At 57.6% G+C, this 11,697-nt stretch overlaps 1 protein-coding gene across 1 annotated transcript in view; it reads left to right on the top strand.

Annotated features, from left to right (window-relative positions):
- The window catches only part of RAP1GAP (RAP1 GTPase activating protein), a 55,063-nt gene that overhangs the window by 13,104 nt on the left and 30,262 nt on the right, over window positions 1–11,697 (top strand). The window contains 1 exon segment of the mRNA XM_046662215.1: window positions 7,873–7,966. Within this exon segment, the coding sequence (XP_046518171.1) occupies window positions 7,873–7,966 (94 nt within the window).

The raw sequence follows: 11,697 nt of genomic DNA on the forward strand, positions 1-11,697 counted from the left end.
CTTGCCTGACAGGGAGCTCACTACCTTGCACGGCTGATGGTTTTACTCTCTGCCGGCTCTGCTTCTCACACCGTTTATGTTGTACTTTAGTCTCGCTTCTCGTGACTTTCACCTTGGAGTCCTGCCTCAGTCCTCAGGAGCCTACAGAGGAAGGAAAGGAGGAAGAAAGGAAGAGAGAAGCTTAGGCCAGGCAATGCTCAGGGTTCATGTTTACCTACAATGTATGAACTCATTGAATCCTCATGACAGCCTTTGGAGGCAGGCACTGTTGTCCTCATTTTAGAGATGAGGAAATGGAGGCTCAAAGAGGTTAAGTAACTTACCCAAGGTCACACAGCTGTTAAGAGGCAGAGCTAGGATACAAACTCAGGCAGTCTGGCTTCAGAGCCCACACCTCTGATGTTACACTGCTTCTCCAGGAAGGAGCCTGTAATTTATTGAACACCTACTGTATACTCACCTCTAGGCTAGTCAGATTGTACATATAATATCTAATTTGTTCTACACAACAGTTCTGCAAAGTGGTGTTACTATCCCATTCTGCAGATGAGGAAACAGGCTCAGAGAAGAGAAGCAACTTGGAGGAGTCTCAGGTCCCCTCCACAGCCCCTGCGGCGCAGAGGAAGCCCTCCAGGATTCTGGTCTCAGCCAGTTTTTGGTGAACGCAGCTCCCGGGTCTTGCTCCCCGATTCATGCTCCTGGGGAATGTCAGAGCCGGACCTCAGCGTCGTCTAATCTGAGCCCCAGTGTTCAGTGGACACTGCTTAGGTTATGGTGACTAATCCTGTGCACACAGCGATTTAGAGGCAGAGCCAGGGCCTCTCCTTGTCACCTTTGGTTAAGAGACGGTGACCTTGTCCCTCTCCAAGGGGGTTTTACCTTGGCCCAGCAGGGACTTCTGCTCCCAGCCTGGCCTGGGGCCATAAGGCAGCCAACCCACCCACAGGGAGGGAGAGGGATGGACTAAACAAGGCCTCAGCACTGGAGGGTTCAGTGTCTGGGCAGTGAGGCCCAGGGAGTGCCGGGAACAGCTAGGGGACAGTCCAGGCGGGTGGCACTGGGGCTTTGCTTTGAGGTGGGGGAGGCCTGGCTCACCCCGCTCTGATGCCAACACTCAGCACATTGTCTGGCCCAGAGCAGGTGTCAGGATGTGCGTCCAGAATGAGGGAGTGAGCACAGGCATGCGGGCAGGTGGAGGAGTGGGTGAGTGAGGGGGGGAGTGGGCGGGGGAGCACATGGGGTTCAGAGAAGGGAGAGGACACCCCCCCACCCCCGGGCAGAGGCGGGAAGGACAGTGAACTTAATGAGCGAGGCTGGGCTGTAAGACCACGTGTGGGCTTTGAGGTGCCTGGAAGGTCTTTGATCGTGGGTGCTGGCCCACCCTTTCCCCAGGTGGCCATTGGGTGCCAGGCCCAGCAGTGGGAGTTGTTCTGTGCTGATGGGGACAGGGAATGGAACAGCGGAGTTCAAGCTTCAGGTGTGGCATTTGGGTAGGCTGCCACCTCTGTCCGGCTGCATTCAGTTGTCTTCTGTGTAGAGTGGAGACCACATTCCCTGCTGTAGGTTCCTTGCGAGGCTGCTCTCAACAAGGTCTCAAGCGAAGGCAGTGTGTAAACTGTAAGGTGCCAGCTGGGGTAAGCAGATGTTGTTATTACCCGGGCAGGAAGAGGCCCCATGGCTAGGTCATCTCAGTGTCACTCCTCCCCCTGCCCTGGGCGCAGGGAGGAGTCATTCCCCAGGGAGCCGGGCAGGGTCAGGCTTCGGCCACAGCAGGGCTGGGCACCTGGGCAGGGGAGGCGCTGGCTGGCAGGCAGCAGGTGGACGGGAGGCCTGGTCCCCAGGTGCTGTGCCCCGGGGGGGAGCCGGTCCCATGACCTCCTTTCTGGGCTGCTAGCCTGCTGTTTGCTCAGGAGGCCACCGCCTGGCCCAGCTCCGGGATCCGGGTGTCTCGGCGCTCGGCCAGCACAGGGTGAGGCTGGGGGCCCTGTGTGCTACCTTCCTGCTCACCCACTCTGCCCAGCCTGGAGCCCGAGGCCTCTCCTCCCACCCCAGGGGACCCGCCGTCTCTGCCTCCCGTTGGCTGTGAGAGCCCTGGCCCGGCTTGCAACCTCGCTGAGCCTCAGCTTCCGTATTCGGAAGTGGGGTGCAGATAAGAGCAGCTCTCCATCTGGGTTGTTGTTCTAAGGATTACAGGACGTCGCAGCCTTGGGCTCCCTGCCCTCACGCCCCCTCTTGAGTCCTGGCGGAGCTCAAAGGTGCCCGGGGAAAGCAGAGCCAGGAGCCACCATACCTAACCCCCTACTACCTTGTCCCTCCCTGGGGGCCTCGGGAGGAGGGGGCCGGTCTCTCTGCATCTAGTTTCAGGAACTCGCTCACCAGGCCGCCCCTGGCCACCTTCCCTGGCACCTTGGCAGGGCCAGGGGCAAACGGGCAGGAGGGGGGGCTGCCGGCTGGTTGAGCTCCGAGACAATGGGCCTCTGTGGCCCCTGGGGGAGGGGGCCGTTCCAGGGCCACCTCCAGCCTCTGGTTTCAGGTGATTAGAGTCCCCTCAGACTAATGTCATGGCTGCGAGACACAGACAGCCCCCAAGCCCCATCCAGAGGGGCCCTCCGCACCCCTTCTCCCTTGGAGGTCTGGGTCCCCTCCTCCCACATGCATCACCGGGTTGGGACAACCAGTCGGTCTCATGGAGACCAGGAGACTCAAGGGACCCTGACCCCTGGTGACCCACGCTGGGCTGGCCTGGACCCCTCAGGCCCCTGCCCTGGGCTAGCCCCCCCAAATCCTTTGTGGCCCTGTGCTCCCTGGCTCCCTGAGCCTCTCCTCTGCCTCCCCACCACCAAGTCTTGTTTCCCAACTTGTGTGTGTGCTGTCCGGCCCCTGTCCAGCTCTCCTGATCCCCATCACAGCCTTCCTGCCTTGGAGGTCACATGTCCCCTGCTCTGGCCACCTGAGTTTCACCTGTTTAAATTGAATTTTAAAGCACGAATAGTTCACCAGGCAGAAAGGAAGGAAAGGGAAGCCCTGGGTGGAGGGAACAGCCTGTGCAGAGGCTCAGCGGCATGAAACAGCGTGGCTTGTTGGAAAACTGCCTGCAGCCCCGCCAGGCTAGGACAGGGAGGATGGGGCAGGACAGTAAGGGGGCGTGTGTGGAGGTGAGGCTGGGGGTGAACGGGGGCCAGACCCACCTGGGACCTCCATCCAGGGCAGCTATCTCTGGATGGCCAAAGGGCCAAGTCCTCCTCACAGGACAGCCCAGCCGCTCCTCTGGTGTCCTGAAAGGGTGGGATTCCCCAGGAGAGTGGCTAATAATTAATAATAATAATAACAGCAAACACTTGTATTCCCCGGCTTCCTCTGCTCCCTGGCTCACAGCAGCCTTATGAGGTGGGTACCTTCCCTCTCATTTTGCAGAAGAGACATAAAGACAGGACCCTCCCACCAACACTCCAGCTGGTTAACAGGTGGGAGCAATGCAGGGAGGCCTCTGGTGCCCTGTCCTCGGTCTTCCCCATCCTCCCACCATGCCGGGGTCTGACGTGTTTTGCAGAGTGCAGGGCCCCGCCGAGATGCCCCCACCCCGTGCAGCATCTGGAGCCCTGGACTGGTGGAAGTCCTGGGTTCTAGTTCCTGGTCTTCTCCCACCAGGCTGGGTGGGATCAAGGTGGTGGTTTAACTTCTCCAAGCCTCAGTTTACCCTTCTGGGAATTGGGGATCCTAGCAACTGCCTTATCTCCCTCTCCAGTTCCAGTGAGACTCCCAGGAGGGAGCAGAGAAAGAGGGCTTTTGAAAAGTACAAAGAGCTGCACTCACGACAGTGTGATTATTATTGTTACCTGATGTGGAGATAAGGGAAAGGGGAGGAGGTACAGAGACGGTTGCCAAGAAACCTGGGTGCCGGCAGCTTCCGCCTGGCCCTGCCCACTCAGGAGCTGGGCTGCCGGGCCCTACCCCCACACCCCTGCCGCGCCCTTTCCCTGGAAGAGATGGGTGCTCCAAGAGCGGGGGGAAGCTGGGGCCAGCTGGCTGGTGGCCATGCACCCACAGGGCCTGAAGGTGACCCTGGAGTGTACTTGGCCCAGACTCAAGGCTGGCTGCTGCTTTCTGTGTGACCTTGGGCAAGTTACCTCCTCTCTGGCTGCCGCCTTTTCCTGTGTCCAGGTGTCCTGTACCTGTAGGCTGGTGTCCAGGCAGACAGGGCAGGGTAGGAGCCGGACCTAGGGAAGATGCTTGGTGGTGGCTGCAGGAGCCAGGGGCTGCGATGGGGAGGTCACTGTGGGCCATGGCTAGGTGACAGGACTGAGGGCCTGGGTTGAGAGCTGCTGTGATGTGTGTAATAGAAGAACCCTGGGCTGGGGTTAAACCTGGCACTGCCCTTTCCCTCGTGTGATCTTGGGCTTGTCACTTAATCTCTCTGGACCTCAGTTTTCTTATCTGGAAAAAAGGTTGGTAATAGTCCAGCCTCACAAAGCTGCTGGGTGATCGAATGAGACAAGGTCTGTGTAAACTGTTGAGTGCTGTGCAGATATGACTACGGTCATGGCAGGAGGAAGGGAAAAGAGGGGAGAGTTCCCCATGTCCCGGCATGCTCCAGGCACGTCCCGGCTGCTGTGTGTGCGGGAAGATTGCAAAGCATTTTAAGCTGAGCCAGGCCATAGGGTCAGGAAGGTTTCCAGAGAAGTGGGGAGGGGGCAGAGACTTCGGGGACCCCATGTGAATAGAATGGTGGAGGCCAGGAGAGGCAAGGTGGGATAGGAGAGAGAGGAGAGGGGCAGAGAGGTTCAAGTGCGGGAGGAAAATGACCGAAGAGGGGAGGGAGGTCTGCAGAGGCAGAAGGGGAGGGGAGCGGAGGGCTAGAAAGGGGGCAAGAGATGGTGAGGGAAGAGAGGCTGAGTTTATGGATTTCTTCGAAAGCATTGAGCAACTGCTACTTAGTAAGAGGCGGTATACTGTAGCATTAGGGCCCAGCATCCAGACCCGGATGGTCGGGGGTTCAGGTCCCCTGTATTTCACTTACTATCAGCGTGACCTTGGACATGTTGCTTAACCTCTCTGTGTCTTTGTTTCCTCCTCTGAAAGATGAGGGTTAAACGAGTTAATACAGATAACGCAGTTAGAGCAGAGCCTGCCTGCGGTACGTCCTGTATCGGCATTGGCCGCCGACGCTGTTGTTACTATTATTATTACGACCTCTCCATCATGACTTGCTGGGTCCACAGGGCTGGCTGTCCATACTGTGAAGTTCACATCTTGGGCTCTGGAGTGACAAACCTGGGTTCACATGCTGGCTCTGCCTCATTAGCTGTGTGACCTTGGGCAAGTTAATGTACCTTTCTGAGCCTCTGTTTCTTCATGTGGAAAGTGGCAGTTTTTGAGCACCTGTCTCACTGGGGAGCTGTGAGGATTAAGTAAAACCGGGCAAAGCACAGGTCCTTCTGTCCTTCTGTCCCTTCAGGCCTGGGATGGATGGGGCCAGACAGGGCCCAGAGCTTCTGATTTCCTGCTCTGTCCTCTTCCTGGAGCAACTTCCCCCCCCCCCCCCTTTAGCCTCAGCAATGACCTTTGGTGGAGGAGTCGCCTGGGGAGTTGGGGGGGCTGGACATTGCCGGGAAGGGCGGACTCTGGCCAGCCAGGAGCTGGAGAGCTGAGGGCCTCAAGGCAGGGTCCTGGATGGAATCAGAGCCCCCTTATCTGGAGAGACCTCCCTAGTCCTGCACCAACATGAGCTGTCCTAAGTGAGATGAGTACTTGGACATGGGGAAACTGAGGCTGAGAGGGTTCTAGAAAGGGAGTGCATTAGAGAGCTGCTGCCAGGCTGACCTGCAGCGGCTGCTGTCTGAGCCTGGGGGCGTGTGAGGAGACAGACAGAAGGACACCACACAAATAGCTTGATCATGGGCAACCACCTCCACTCGGCCACCAGGGCCACACCCAGACAGTGGTCCCTCCCCTCAGGGGGACCCAGCCACATCTGGGCTTCAACCCCAGGACTCCCTGGCCCTTGGGAAGCCTCCGCTCTCCATCCCACTGGCACTGGCCCTCCTCGGTCAAGGGCATGGGCTATAAATCCTGGCTCTGTCACCCACTTGCTAGAGTAAGCGGCTTCACCTCTCTGAGCTTCAGTTTCTCCATCTGTAAAAATGGGGATACATAATGCCAACCTCCCAGCACTGTAGTGAGGGTGTGATATGTTTGACATAGTTCTGGGCACATAGTAGGTCTCAACACAGAGCCCCCATGGCAGCCTCAGTGGAATTCGCCTGGACCATTTCTATGGGCCTCTCGCTATTCGCTCGTCTCCAGTCTCTCCCCCACGTCATTGCACCTTGCTGTCTACAGGAACCCGGGTTTAGGCCATTCCCTTGCTCACAAACCTTCAGTGCCTCCCTACTGCTAACCTTCCTTCATTCATTCAACTGTTCATCCATTCAACCAATACTTAATGAGACTTCTAACCTAGGGAGCCAGAGTTTACCATGAGTGAAGGAATGCCAAAGAATTCATGGAGGGAACACCTGCTAGCTGCCGAGGCTTTGTGATGAAGTTTTTTGGAAACAGGCTGAGAGGGGTGTGTCACTGACTCAAGGTCACACAGCACGTCAGTGCCTGGGAATATGTCCCTGACACTGATGTCATGGGCTTGCAATGCCACTGCCACCATATCTTTCTTCTGGGTCAAGCACTGCCCAGAGCAGGGCCCCCTTGTAAGACGCCGGCACCCCTGGGAGGTGGAGGGGCGCCTGGTGCCTGCAGCAGGGCCGCAGGCATTCCTGGGCCGAGGGGAGTCGGCAGGAGGCTCAGAGCTTCCGCAGGGTCTCCTTCCTGGGCCAGGCTCCCGCAGGCCCTTCCCCTGTTGGGGTGTGGCAGTCCCAGGTCTGCCTGAGTCAGGCCCTCCCAGGGCCGCTGAGGATCATCTGGTGGCCTGAATGACTCACCCTCTCGGGACCAGCCTGGGTCGATGGGACCGGGGTGCGTGTGCAGCCATGACAGGGCGGCCCTAGGAGGCAGGCAGAAGGCAGGTCTGCTCACCCGGCCCTGGGCTCCCTGGGTCCCAGGAACCACTGGGCACTTCCTCTCCCTGATCCCAGAGGTGGCCTCCTCGGCAGGCTTTCTGGGGTGAGGAGCTGACTTCACCCTCACCAGACCTGCTTCCTTTCCCCAGGGAGGGGCATGGTGTGGGCAGAGTCTGGGCTCAGAGTCAGTCAGGCAGGTGCTGCCTCTGCTGCTGACGGGCTGTGTGACCTCTGCACGCCCTGGGTCCTCACCTGTAAAGAGGGATGCAGCATGCTGAGAAGCCTGTGCCCTCAGGCCTGGAAAGAGGGGCTCGGTGTGGGGCCTGGAGCCTATTGGGCCCAGTAACTGTCCTGGAGCCTAGTGGGCCCAGTGACTGTCGGTTATTGTTATTGTTATTAATAATAGCAGGAGCTCTGTGGCCTCTCAGCCCTAAGGCTGCTGCCTCCCTGAAGGCTCAGGGAGGGGTCCAGACAGGCTGGGGCTCCCTGCTTAGTCCAGAGGTGAGGGCTCAGCCCTTTACAATGACCCTCACTGCCCCCTGCCTCAGTCTACCCACCTTCAGAATTTCAGACTAGGCTGTGGACACCTCGTGGCTGGAGCATGTGTTAGGGAGCCCTAATGGAGAGCTTGGGGAGAGACCCTGTCCACATCTCTGATCTCTGGGGAGGGAGGGCCTGTTTGGCAGTGCTGCTCAGGAAGCCCCTCCTCTCCCTTCTCCTGGGGAACCCAGAACGCCCTCCTCCCATGAAATCTACCCCTCCTCAAGTCCCCCAACTCTCAGGGTGACTCTTCCTCCCAAAGTTCGCCAATCTCCCAGCTTGGGTCTCTCTCTGACCTCAGACTCTTTTTCTCTTCCAGGAGGAGTGATGGGCAGAACCAGCGCTTCCCTCAGGCACTAGACCTAACACGAGTGGACTTAGATCCCTCCCACACTGCTTCACGCCGCCCTAAGGTAAGTGTCCCTCCCCCACTGCCTCTGGTCTGGACCCCCTGGGGCTGAGGGATACCTAAGAATGACTACCGGGCAGAGGTCAATTGTTCAGGGAGATGCTGCTTGTGGTTTAGACCCCCCCGAGGGGATCCCACTCCTCACCCCTGGGTGGGCCTGGCCCAGTCTCAGAGGTGGAACCAGGGTCTGCAGCACTTTTGGGGGCTGGGGCAAAGCAGCTGGGAATAAACATGCCAACCAGCTCTTCTTCATTATCTTCATGATCCACAGCACCGTCAGTTTCCTCCTCTGTAAATCGGGTATAACCCACTTCACAGGGCCATTGTGTGGATTAAATTAAAAAGTGCCTATGAAGCATTCCATGCACAATATCTGGCACAGAGTAAGAGCCCGATAAATGAGGCCATTATTGTGGTTATCATCAAAATCGAATGTTTGCCCAGCATCTGATTTGTGTCAGACTTCGTGCTGGGCGCCGATAGGACCAGAAATCAATCTGACACAGACCCTACCCTTAAGGAGCCATAGTCCAGTCAAAAGATACATAGCTAAACAATTTACACAGAGTGTCAAATACCAATAATAACGGCTGGTATTTATTGAGATTTACTATGTGCCAGGTAGGTACTTACTGCTTTACACGCAGTATCACATTTCATCCTTAAACTATAAGTACTATGTGATAGCTACTACTTTTAGTCCCATTTTGCAGATGAGAAAATCGAGGCTCAGAGAGGTTAAGTTACTTGCTCAAAGACACACAGGTAGGATGCCACGGGACTAGGACCGGAACTCAGGCTGTCTGATCAGAGTGCCTGGTCTTGTGGCCTAATGCAGAGGGTAATAAGCCCTCACTTTTGCAGCACACTTTACAGTTTCTAAAGCACGTCCACAGACATCATGCCCCTTGGTCCTTTCATCAAACCTTGGGTGGTAGGCATTCTCCAGATGAGGATCTAAATGCTCAGAGAGGTGAAGTGGTTTTCCCAAGGTCACAGAGGCAGGATCTGCCAAGCTGCTCTCCCAGCGCTCTGGCCTGGAACAAGGGCCATGTACTTCTCCCAGGCCAGAGGGCAGGTGGCCAAGGAATGGTGTCCTTGTGGGGGACCACCACCTCCAAGGGGGTCCCAAGTGGAGGTCGTAGGGACAGCATCAGGGGGTTCCTGACACCCTGTCCTGCTCGCTGTGCCTGAGCAACAGCCCAAGACTGGGCCATGTGCATCCTGGTGCTTGGCAGGAACGAAGCGACTCCATGGCAGCTGGGTTCACGAGTGAGGCTCCCAGTCCCCTGCTAAGTACCTGGGAGGAGGCCTGGGTTCTCACCAAGGGCCATGTGCCCTGGGACCCTAGCTTCCCCTCCCTGGGCCTCAGTCTTCCCATCAGGACAGTGAGGGTTGGAACAGCCCATTGCCCTGAGTTCTGCCTGCTCGGAGAGCCTGGGGCTGGCCTTCTCAGATTAGCTCCAAGCCGCCGCCCCTCAGGCTTCCTGGCCTCCGCCCTGTCTGGCTAGAAGCCTCCATTCATGCCAACATAGTCCAGACAGCGGGCTCCAAACCGCCCGGTCCCGACTGCCCACCCCCGCCCCACCCCAGAATCAAGACACAGTCTGTGGATCGTCCTCCTTTGACAGGGGAGGAAACCAGGGCCCGGAGAGACTGAGCGATCTGTCTGGATCCCCAGCAACCAGTGGTGGTGCTGAGGGAACCGAGGCCCGTGACACATTCTCCATCCCCTTCCCCCAGCACCCCAACTCTGCACACATTTATAATGTTGATGGAGCTGCTCTGAGGGGCAAGGGACCTCCCTGGCCAATGGGCAAATCCTTGTCCTTCTCTGGGCAGCTGTGAAAGACAGGTGACAGTTCCTTCTCCAGACGTCTTGTCAGTTTGCAATGGGGTGATGACTATGAGAGTAACTTGGTCTAAATTGTCATTTTTTTTTCATTGAGGTAACATTGGCTTATAACATTATATAAACATCATGTTTAGATCATGAAAGTAACTTTGGAAAGTAGAAATCAGGAAACTGAACTATTATCATTATCATTACAATTACATTCCCAGGGCAGGACAGAACACCCAGAAGGACATCCCCCTCTCGGTGGGAAGCCACATTTGTACAGACACTGAGCTACCGACCCACCCTGCCCCTGTGCAAGAGTTTCTCTCCTGTGGGGTCGGAAATCTGCACACACATACGTACACAGCCTACTCACACCTACGGATATAGTCAGACAGACACAAAACAGATGCATTCACGTCTGCAGATGTATTCTGAGACCTGCACATGTACACATGCATGTATATACAGATACACATGTAGAAACATACAAATATACATCCCCAGGATGTCTGTGCATACACAGCCACATCTGGTCTCAGAGTCACTCACACACACACACACACAGAGCTGCATGCACACGTGTGCACACCCTCCACTCCGCTGGCACACAGACGTCTCTGGAGATGTGAGTAGATCTTGCCTCCCCCCGGGGCAGTGTGGGAATGGATGTTTCTCTGGCTGCATTTCGATGGGTGCCCGGAAGCGCTCAGGCCTGGAAGTGCCTGAGTAAATCAATATTTGCTGCTGTTAATTATTAAAAACAAAGCTACACCATGTCTGCAACACACATCTCCGGAGTTCCCGCCGGCTCCGTGGGCTCCAGCCTGACCCAGGGCCAGGTCTGGGGGAAAGGAAGGCGCAGTGCCTTCCTTCCAGGAACCCTTGGCCCTGGAGAGGGAGGGTGGTGGGCAGCGGCCAGCACCTCCTTCAGGAAGCTGAAGAGAGGCTGGGCACTGAGCTGGTGGGCAGCCCTGCCCCTGCAGGGTCCAAAGCAGCTGGTGTTGACTTGGCTACAGCTCAGAAAGCAATTGCCACTTTCCCAGCATCCGTCTGGGGAGGGGGCACTGAGGCCCCGGCCCTGCCCCCACTGTACAGCGGCAGACACAGTGCAGAGTCAGCTGGAAGGGCCTGCAGAGCACTTACATTTTATAGATGGGGAAACCGAGGCCTACAGATGTGGCAGGGACTCACTCAAGTCTACTCAGTAAGTTGTAGCAAGGCCGGAGCTAGAACCCACATGTCCTGAAGTCCACTCCATACCGTGGGGCCTTGGCTGCCCCTGCCCAGGCATTGTGGTCGCCTCCCCCAGGTTCAGGGGCAGATGAGGCCCCTTCAGGGGTATGGGCATGGGGCCTGCCAGGCGTTAGCAGGGAGGGGAGTTAGGAGGAGGGAGGGGAGAGCAGCTCCAGGCCTTTCCCCGGCTTCCTGGCTGTGTGGTCGTGAGCATATTCCACCTCTTGGAATCAGTTTTCTATTCTGTACAATGGGGATGACATTCGCACCTCCGGGGTGTGGGAAGAGGATGAGACTCGTGAAGGGCCCAACATTTAGTAGGTGCTCCAGAAAAGCCCTGTCTTCAAGGGGACCCCCTCCTTTTCCTGCCTGGCTTCACAGCCCGGCCCAAGAACCCCGTCTTGAGGCCCTGAGGCGGGGTACCCAGAGTCTGGGAAGATAGAGAAGCCGGGGTGGGGTGCGCCGCGGAGAGCCTGGGGGCGCCAGGGGAGGCCCCCGCGCGCGGAGAGCTGCCAGCACTCGGCGAGAGCACGCAGGCGCAGAGTCCGGGGGCAGCAGGGGGCGGGGCCTCCGTTGTCCCCGCCCCGGAGCCCCGAAGCCCCGCCCCGGCCCCGCGCCGCCGGTACCTGGCGCCCCGCCCCCTGTGGGCCCGGCGGCCG

This window comes from Equus quagga, chromosome 5 (genome assembly GCF_021613505.1).
Source record: "Equus quagga isolate Etosha38 chromosome 5, UCLA_HA_Equagga_1.0, whole genome shotgun sequence".
In the NCBI taxonomy this organism is placed as follows: Eukaryota; Metazoa; Chordata; class Mammalia; order Perissodactyla; family Equidae; genus Equus; species Equus quagga.